This window comes from Phaethon lepturus, unplaced genomic scaffold (assembly GCF_000687285.1).
Source record: "Phaethon lepturus isolate BGI_N335 unplaced genomic scaffold, ASM68728v1 scaffold56458, whole genome shotgun sequence".
NCBI classification, from domain to species: domain Eukaryota; kingdom Metazoa; phylum Chordata; class Aves; order Phaethontiformes; family Phaethontidae; genus Phaethon; species Phaethon lepturus.
In genome coordinates this window covers 1,144-10,995 of record NW_010560907.1, presented here as the reverse complement: position 1 = coordinate 10,995, position 9,852 = coordinate 1,144, and the positions used below count along the sequence as shown (strand labels likewise).

Here is a 9,852-nt window from a genome sequence, read left to right as displayed (position 1 = left end):
CTTTTTGAGTAAGGTTTGAGCTTTTTGAGTACAGGCTGGAATAGGATAAAAATGGAGAGTCAATAAACCTGACTTTGGAGGAAGAGCCTGCTCTAACTGAAAGTGGACTAGGCTTCCACTGTCCTCCCAGCTGTAAGCAATGGTTAATCGCCTGCTGTAGTTAAAGCACGGTTTTGTAGCTCATCCGTGGAGAGTGTGGACTCAACAGTGAAGCCAACAACAAAACTTTAGCATCAGCAGTACTCAGAGTATTAATGTACAGTGCAACTGGGATTTTTGGATTAATTTTGTTTTTCAGTAAAGCAGATTTGTATTCTCCTCTGATACAAAGAGCAAAACCCCTTTCTCCATTACCTGCGAAAGTTTGTGAGTGACATCTGTGAAGTGATGTGTGACAGCTAGCTACATGCGGTCCCTTTCCTAACACACCGCTTCAGAAACGGACTAGCTTTTGAAGAATGGCTATTTTCAGGGTGCTTTACTGGTCCCTTTCAAGTCCCCACTGGTGGGCAGAAGGACCGGTACTTCAGCTAGTTTAAGTATGTGGTCATGAGATGAGTGACTCCTGTAATAGTGGACATAATGCCTCTTATAGTGGAGGCTAATGGTGTATATAAGCTGTTAAAAAGCCAGTATTGCCAAAGCTTTCCTCTTCACACTGCCTGCCTCTCTAGTATATGAGTCAAAGCAAAAACTGAAAACGTGCAGCCTCAGATGAAGATGGTAGTTTTAGAAGCAGTGTCTGCTAGGGAATTCAGGCAGTTGCACCTTCAGTCTGTTTATGGTAGCTTCTGTATTAAAAAATAACAAAACCCACTAAATTATGTAGTAACTGTTGGCAGTCAGCTGATGACTGGACTAATCCAAGTTCAAGGGTGACTTGATATGTGTTGGAAATCATGTTTACAGCTAAGGTCCGCACCATCTGGCAGATTGGATTAAAGCTATCTTATCTATTGCTGAGAGCAGTGGACTTCTTTCAGTGCTGTCTGTGGTCAGTAGCCTCCATTTTGATGTATTACCCGATGCTGGGAATCCTGCACTAGAGGCTTTCATTCCTAGGGCCTTTTCTCTTACTTGGCCCTTCGCAACAGAGGTCTGCAAATGGTGTATTTGTCAAATGCAGCATGCGTTGTTCTGCTGGAGGACAATACAAGCAAAATGAAGTCTTGCATATGCTCAGGGAGGTTGTAGTTAAATATAAAAAAACAAAGCACTACCCAATCAACTGGTCAGGTGTTTCCCCTAGTAAGGTGCTACCTGAAGAAAATACTGCTTTAGCAAAGCGGTAAGGTCCTCTTAATAGTGTGACCAAATGGTCTTGTGGTGGGACGTTCTCCTTCTGTTAACAAACATGATTTGTTTTTTATATGAAAGCTTGTCACTTCACAGTTAACACGAAAGACAGCTACGGAAGTCAATCGGACAGGTCAAGTAGCTTGTTTTGCACCCATATGGTCTTCCTTCCTCCAGACAAGATAAGCTCTCTGGGAAAACTTTCAGGACTTCTCCTTAGGTTTAGTATTTTTTGACTTGGAAGAGTAAGCACCTTTGGACCCTGCATCTCATTTTCACTCTCCCACAGCAATTTTAGTTGATACTAGAGGTGACTCAGAGTAACACCTGATTATAGTCAGGACCAGGTCTCCAGTGGTGTGTGGTGTGACCAACTGTAGGCACCCTGCCCTCCCACTTTCCCTTTATTGTTCTGTGCAATAGCAAACCTGAGGTGTATGGCCATATGATGAACACATCCCAGGCTGGACTTCTTTGCAGTAATTATGCAGCTGGACAGAACATGTAAGTGTCAGAAGAGGATGGCCTAGCTGGCAGGTGCAGGAAGTGGAATTGATAGAGAGCTGTTGGTGATGTTATAGTGCAGGGGTGTGAGAAGCTATGCTAAAAACCAAGCTGTAGGGATTGAACGTGAGGAGGGGTGAGGCTTGACTGAGGGACTGGTGGTATAAGTAGTTGCAGGGAGCAGCTGGTGTGGATTGCTGCGTACAGGGCTATTGAACTTTAGTGGGAATGGGGTACTTCTGTGGTTCAGTGCAGAAATGCATACTACGTCAGGACAGGAGTGGCAGAAATGTGGAGAGACAGGAATGCTTACTGTTCCCATCTCTTTCAGACTGAGAGCAGGTGGTGTGGAGTGTTAGCTACTGATCTTACAGCAGAGTAGACTGAATATCCAAGGTGCAAGGATGGAAGAACTCAACATGTGGAGGCTGCACTTGTGAAGATAGCTACATTGGGAGGGAAAAATGTCTTAACAGGGAGATGTAATGCTGGGTATATTTGAAGTTACAGGAACTTACAAAGACTTTCACACAGGTTTATACATAGGAATGCTGGGGCACTGCTGGTTAAATATGCTCATGACCAGTTTGACTGTGTGCACCCTTGGCTCCTCACCTGCATGGCATTCTTTAATGGGGGGGCATTGCTTGCTAGAATCAAGTCTCAACTTACTGTGGCTGATAGCAGAAGCTGGCATTAAACTCCTGCACTGCAAAAACAGCCACTGTGTACATGTGGCAGTAACCCTATTGCTTTCAGTTAGCTGTTGCTGACAGAACTATAATGCTCTGGTCTGTTATGTTGGGGAGAATAAAGCAGCTATCTTTTATATGCATAATTTTAGCTTGTCTTAACAGCTCTTCTGAAGCCTGCATTGCCATGAGAGTGAAGCTGAGGAATGTTGAAGTGGCTTGTACTTGCTTTGGGAAAGAAACTGTCAGGAAGTAGCTGATTAGCATTTTCTGCTTCTGCCTGAGATACTTGTTTACCTCTTGCTAGCATGCGAGTATCTATTGCTTTTAATGTCTTTCAGTTCTGCTAAAACATTCACTTTTTGACCAGAAAACATGGTTAAAGGCATGTAAGGAGCTCTAAATTCCAAAGAACATTGTCCAAAAATGATTGGTGTGACCAAGTGCAACAGACTCGAAGCTCTAAATAAGTATTGGCTGTGACTTGTGTAGTCTGTTCGTGTAGCATTGCTTTGGCTAGTGATGGTACATGTTGGTTCACTTAGGATAGTTATTTTACTTGTTTTGCTATGAGGTAGCTTTAGAAAATGTGCTGTAAACAACACAACATCATTTTGATGTTAGCTGTTGATTGGAAAAAGCATCAAACTGGAGGAGTGTACTTTTTGTTTGTGTCCTTTTTAAATTCTGTAGAGGAAAGTCTCTTCAGAAGAGAATGGATGTCATCCTGCCAAGACAAATGAGAAGGTAGATTATTAAAAACCATAAGGATCATGTTCAGGGGGTAACAGTAAATAGAGCTGCCAGAGTTGAGGATTGTAGGCTAGATGAATTTCTAGCTTATGTTTCCACAATTCAGTGAGTTGGAGTGACTGAGCATTGTGGTCTTTTCTAAAGGAAGAGTTATAAGACACTGGCTGATGCTAGCACTGATGAAAGGAATTCATACTGAAGCATTTACATGATGGTACAAATACCCCAGGTATGGGAAGTGTTTAAGAGCTACCAGAATGGTTAGTATGTGAAGGCTGAGAGCAAGCTAGCTTTGAGATTAGTCTAAATTGTTTTGGAAGGGAGGGGGAAAATCATTAATGTGTTCAATTCCTTTTTTTATAGTCTGAATTTGAGGCAGAACTGCAGTCTGCTGGTGAGAAGCTTATAGTAGTTGATTTCTCTGCCACATGGTGTGGACCATGTAAAATGATCAAGCCCTTTTTCCACGTAAGTAGCCTTTCTGTTTATATTGGCAACTGTATTAAAGTATATATGAAAATTTTTTTGTGCTGTATGATGAGAAAATGGAGGAAGCTTCCTCTTGCCATACATGATTATCAGCATTTTCTGGAAAAGGGGTAAGTCACAGAAGTGTCTACTTTGAGACTATAAAGTTAAACATACTGACCTTTGATATAGCTGTTAGCTCAAATGTGGTTAACTTCTTGCGATCCTAATGCTTACATGCATATCGGGTCTAAAGGGATCCGAGAGTTGTGTTGCCTCAAGAGGTGGGTTATGGATTAGAAACAATGCTTATCCTTCTGTACACAGTTATTGTAATCACTCCAGATGGGTTTAGGTGGCAATGTTATTTCCTGGTAAAGTGTGAGAGAAGTTTTAGCATCTTTTGATGATCAGCTGAAGGCTGTAAGAGAAGGCCTCTCACCTATGTCTTGGGACATTTGAATCTTCTCTGTGGGGAGTATGTTTGAGCAAGTTTCAACAGACTCTTTCAGGTATTGGAGCAGAAAATAAAACCTTTGCTCTCGTCACTAAAACAGCTGCTTTAAGGTAACAAGGCAAGGGGTGAGCACAGCACTAGCCTTACAACTTACATTAATGTGTCTTTTTTTAAAAGAAACATTTCCTGGAACACTGTAACTGTATAGTTTTTTATTTCATTCTAGAGTTTGTGTGAGAAGTATGGTGATGTGGTGTTCATCGAAATTGATGTGGATGATGCCCAGGTATGGTCCAGGGTAACGCTGAGAGAGGGCAGCTAATGGTTTCCACACAAGTGACAATGAAGAAGTCCTTTTAAAACGTCTTTGCAGATACTGAAACAAAATGAGAGATTACCTCAACCTTGAGAAGCAGAGATAGGGGTTTAGCACTTAGACTGGAAAGAATGTTTTATTTGTTTAGACGACACCTCAACAGAACAAACTGCCACGGTCACCTGCACACTTGAAGCCTTATGGCATATGTTGGATATCTTGAACACTGACCCTCTGCTTTGGGAAGGGGTGTTAGTCTAAGGCCTTAAGCTGCTTTGATCTAGTCTTCCCTAAAACTAATGGCTCACAACTGTCTGGTGATCTGTCTGGTCTGTCCACTGCTCCTGGCACTGTTTCCTCTTTCATGTCTTGAATGAAGTGCAATAAAATGTCTGCTGTGTACCAGTTCCAGCAATGTTGAATAGGTACTTGAACAATGTCAGGTTGAAACACAAGAGTTGCCATAGGGCTCTTGAGCCTTACAAATAGTCACATCTGTTTTGATGCAGAGATCTGTTTTTTTTTCCAAACACAGAGTACAGGCATAGTATATGTGTTTGCTGTTGCATAAATTAAATGCTGAAGGGAGGATCTTTCAGGCTTATTTCAGGGAGGTGTTAACACTGCACTGTTTTTGTTAATGATGCACTACTGGAAGTGCTTTTGCTTCATTTTGAGCAGTGATGGCTTTGCCCTATCACTTAAACAAAGGACAGCTGGTGGGTTCTAATTTTTGACATCCTTCAGACATGCGCAGCTGAAGATTGTTTTCTGTCTCTTCCAGGATGTTGCTACACACTGCGATGTGAAGTGTATGCCAACGTTCCAGTTCTACAAGAGTGGAAAGAAGGTAGGCTCTGCTCTTTTGGAACTTGGAGCAGGCATGCTATACACCTGAATGAAGATTGGGAATGTTAGACTACATAGCCTGCTCTCTTTTGATAATGTACCTGGGGCACCATTGGCATTAAGACATGCCTGAGAGTGAACAAGTTCACCTTGCTGCTGCAGCAAATGTGACATGGACCAGCAATAACTGATGAAGCAAACCCTGTTGTTCATAAGTAGTGAGCTGAGTTAGTGTTATGGGTCAGTCTTACAGGCAGAGCTTCATGAGACATCAGTGGGGTTAGATGTCTGGGTTAAGACTGCTAGTCTGTCTGCTTAGCACCCTGCTTTTTACTGCTCTTGGTTAGTATTTGTTTTCTGGATGCAGCTTACAGTTGAGCAGAGACATGACTGTGTACCTGAACAGAAGTCTCTAATGTGGTTGCATAAGCACACAGCTGAAACAACTGCATGGATGCTTTTACATAGAGGCTGTGTAACCTGTAAAATGGAGGTCCTGTCCCTGTCAGAGGACTGAACAGACCTCTTGTGCCTCCTCTGCCAAGAGGTAGATGAGATGGGATGCAGACCATGCTCTGACAGTGTAGTGGGCTGCCTGTGCAGGGTAGCTGTGAGTGCCTACTGCCTGAATTACTGAGCTAAATGTGTTATCTTGGCCTTTTAGTTTGCCCAGCAAGCTGAAAATAGGGGTTTTTTTTAAAGTAAACCAGTACCTGGATGGAAGTTTCATGGCTGAAGGCAATGGCATTGCTCCTTGAAAAGTGAGCGTCAGATGTTGGGCGAACTTCAGTTCAATTCAGTATGGGGCCAAATCCTGACTAATAATGAACCTTTGACAGCTTTCTCAGGGTGAACTTCCATAGCTTCATAATGTAATTGGAAGAATTGAGATAATGATGTGACAGTGTGTGAAGGTGATATGCTTCACCATGTAGTGTGACTTTTTATTTTGGGTGACCTTGGCAGTCTCTGGACACATGAGTATTGGGCGAGCAGTTTCATGGCCTGTAGTGTAGTCTGCTCTGTACCTCGCACCCCTGTAGTTACTGGAAGACAGAGACGCTGTTTGAGACATGAGTGTTGCCTTTGTCTCTGCTGTGTAAATTGCAACAAGGACAATTCTCTCAGGAGAAGCCAGGCTCAGGGACAGGTCATCTGGAGCGGTCCTTCCAGAATTTGATTGGTAGGGGTTCTGAGCAGCCTGAGGTAACTTTGAGCTACCTCTGCTATGTGGTGACCTCCAGTTTCTTCAAACCTGTATTGGAGTCTTAACATACCATTGGTTCGGGTTTGAAGACCATTGTCTTTTCCCTTGTTTTACGTGTAGAAGGCTCCAACAATGGTAGTCTGGAAGTGATTCGTGACAGACTCTTGTACCAATTTTTACATGAGTTGCGTGGGAGATGAATAGATGAACATCTGCACAGTACTTGTGTTTTGGGGGTGAAAATGTTTTGGTGGTAGCAGAGTTGAATAGATGTATATGTATGTGTCTGGATGCTGTGCAACTAATGCAATGAAGCATTGAATGCAAGAGATCTAAAACTCAATCTCTCTTTACAGGTGCAGGAGTTCTCTGGGGCCAATAAAGAAAAGCTGGAAGAGACCATTAAAAGTCTAGTCTAAACTTCAGCTGTGGAGACATTGAAGCATGACTGCTTCAGCTAAATTATAGCCTGTAACTTTTCTACTTAAAAAAATAAAAATCTAAACAAGCTAGCTAGATAAGTGGTGGAAACTATCCTCTTGATTGATGTAAATGAGTACAATAAAGTGTAAATTCTTCACTTCTGGATATTGCACTGTGTTTGAAAATGTGAGGAATTTCATAACATCACCAAGGTGTCAGTTTTTGCTGTGTTAAAGGAGCACTGTCTGGATACAAGGACTCTTGTCAAATGCAACTGGGTTATTCTTGGGGCTGGAAAATTGCATGGTGTGGGACGGTAATGACAGTTGCTTTAGAAGTTTGCTGCTGCCTTACTCAGGTAGTAGTCACCAGATTATGATCTGAAAAGTGGCAGTCTAGCTTGCAGGTACAGAAAGGAGAGTTTAGGAGTTGTAGAAAAGAGGATGGTCACTGGCTGGGATAGGTTCTTTCTTTTGTTACCTCGTTTTACCTGAAGATTCTTTTAAAAAATTTCAAGCTTCATTTTAGACTTCAAAGCTAAGACTTGCCTGTGTATTCAACATTGGAACACAATACCAGTCCTACCTTGGAAGTGTAAGGTAGGGCATTTTTGCCTTTTCAGTTTCGCCTTTCTGTTGGTGTACCTTCTGATTCTATTACTAGCAAAGTATGTTTAGTTTCCAAGTTTGGCTGCTTTGTTCCTAGGCAATAGTCTGGAACAGATGTCTGAAGAGGTAAAACTCCTAGTGCCTTAAGCCCAAGAAAATGTACATTTATGTATTCTTGCCATTTTCAATTGACTGTACTATCGTATTCTGAGAACATACTGGACACTTTTTTGTGCTTGACAGTAAACTGGACTCGGCAGTCCTCCAAACCTGCATGGGTTTGTCTAGATTAATGCTGCCAGCCTCAGTATACCATTCCACTGCTCTTCCCAGAGTTACCAGGGAGAACTGCTGTGTTTTTCCACCATTACAAGACTGCTTTCTTGGTGGCTAGGGTGTTGTCCTGGATAAGGATTCAGTAAATACGGAAGCAGGGCTGTAGCTAGCAGCTATGCCTGGTGATATGGTTAGAGCTAGATGAGCTGTGCTGCTCGATGAGTGTTGCTGATGCAAAAGCAAGACTTCCTGCTACATATGCAGACAGTGTGGAATGAGTGAGCCTCTGGTCTTTGTGGCAGGGCACTCATGTGTGACTCAGCCTTACATTCATTTCACAAGCATGCATGAATTTCCTGGCTCTTGAGGACTGGGGGGCTGTCAACAGCTTGCTGTGTATGTTGCCTATTTGAAACAAGATTTTTCTAGTCCAGGAAGGGGCCACACCCTTCAGTTGAGGATGAGACATCAAGGATCTTTCTTGGATGTAAGCTCTGGGCTGTGATTATGCAATGGAGGACATGCAAAATGTTTTCTGTGCAGCTTTGGCTATTTGACTAAGGAGTGCAGCTGTGTGTTTAAAAGACTGTTGACACAGATAAGTGGGAAGCCACTACCCTAAGTGGTGCCACAGAGAGACTTGGGAGGAGAGAGTAAAATGAAGCTGGAGCAAGAATGCGCTATTAACATCACACCATCTGCAAACAAGCATTGCTTTTAAAAGCTAGAGTGGCCTGCTTGTTCACTCTGGGCTGTAGCTGGGAGCAAGGAAGGTTTTAGAAATCCCTGGTGAAAAGTGCAGGTGAAGTTCAGTAGGAGCCCCTAAAATCCAGCTTCATCCTTAAGAAATAAGCTACTAAGATGTGCTGCAACACACAGTATTTCTGCTGAGGTGAGGCCAGACCCCACTGTTACAGGAGGGGGAAAGTGCAGTTGATGGAAAATGCTGCTGTTCACGTGCTGAATTTGACCTAATGCTTTGTTTTTTCCCTTAATAAGATGCCACTCTGCAACAGGCTGGAAAGATCTGGGTGACAAAGAAGTGACTGGATGTTCAAGATAGGATCGGGAAAGGTCAGGGAGGCTGGAATAGCTCTTGTGCTGAAGCTAGGGGTGCAGAGCAGTTCATACAAGTATGGTGAGTCTGCAGCTTCCTGGGCTGCAGTCTCCTCCTGTTCTGAGAGCTGACATGTAGGCAGAGAGTGATGAAAATAGCTTGCATAGCCACCTTTGAAAGGAGCTGTTCTTCAAGGCTTGGCTCTTTGAGGAATATGCAGTGAGGATTTGTGTGTGGGTAAACTTTCCCTTTAAAGGAGCCAGCAAGCATATTCTCTTCAAATGTGTAGCTGTGCCAGAATTGGAGTGTTTGAAGTTGGTCCTTGTCATTATGGATGATGGAAAGAAAAGCCTCATGGTTACACCTAGCTGTGACGTTAAGTAGTCTCAGTTCCTAATAGCAACAGTGGCCCTACTGGGAGGAAGAGGACCCCAGTACACCTGGACCAAGTCTTCCAACAGGCAAGAATGTGGGGTTTCAGCCTTTCACAAAGCCTAGATACAGCAACTAAACATTTTGCCCTAAGTGGAATGGGTATGAGTAGCCTGGATCAAAAAATGGGCTGTATGCCCTGCCACATGGGTGCCCACCAATATGCTGGAGAGCTCAGTGGGCGTGTGGTTTTGATTGTTTTTCATGTGAAGGAGTGAGACTGGTGTTGCCATGTGTCAGAGCTGTGCCGCAGAGTCGCTGCCTCATTGAGCTCTTTGGTCTGCTGTCTGCATGAACAGAACTGGCTGCTTTGACCCAGTGATCTGGGACCTTAAGAGGGAAGTAGTGGGTGGCTGGCTGCCTGGAATGTTTGGAAGGAAACTTGAGGTACATGGCAGAGAAGAAACAACATACAAAGGTGTCTTCTGGGACTAAGCGCTTCAGGAAAAAGTTCTCCTCCCCTCAGGGAATGGCTGCAGCCTGCTCCATGTGGCTGTGAAAAGGCTGGGATGTC

General features: G+C 43.4%; 1 protein-coding gene across 1 annotated transcript; it reads left to right on the top strand.

Annotated features, from left to right (window-relative positions):
- Window positions 1–3,608: 3,608 nt before the first annotated feature.
- TXN (thioredoxin) lies at window positions 3,609–7,120 on the top strand (the record flags this gene model as incomplete). Its single annotated transcript, XM_010293792.1, has 4 exons — window positions 3,609–3,713; window positions 4,397–4,456; window positions 5,271–5,336; window positions 6,899–7,120. Coding segments are annotated over 4 exons (294 nt in total), but the record flags the coding sequence as incomplete, so codon positions are not given.
- Window positions 7,121–9,852: the final 2,732 nt, after the last annotated feature.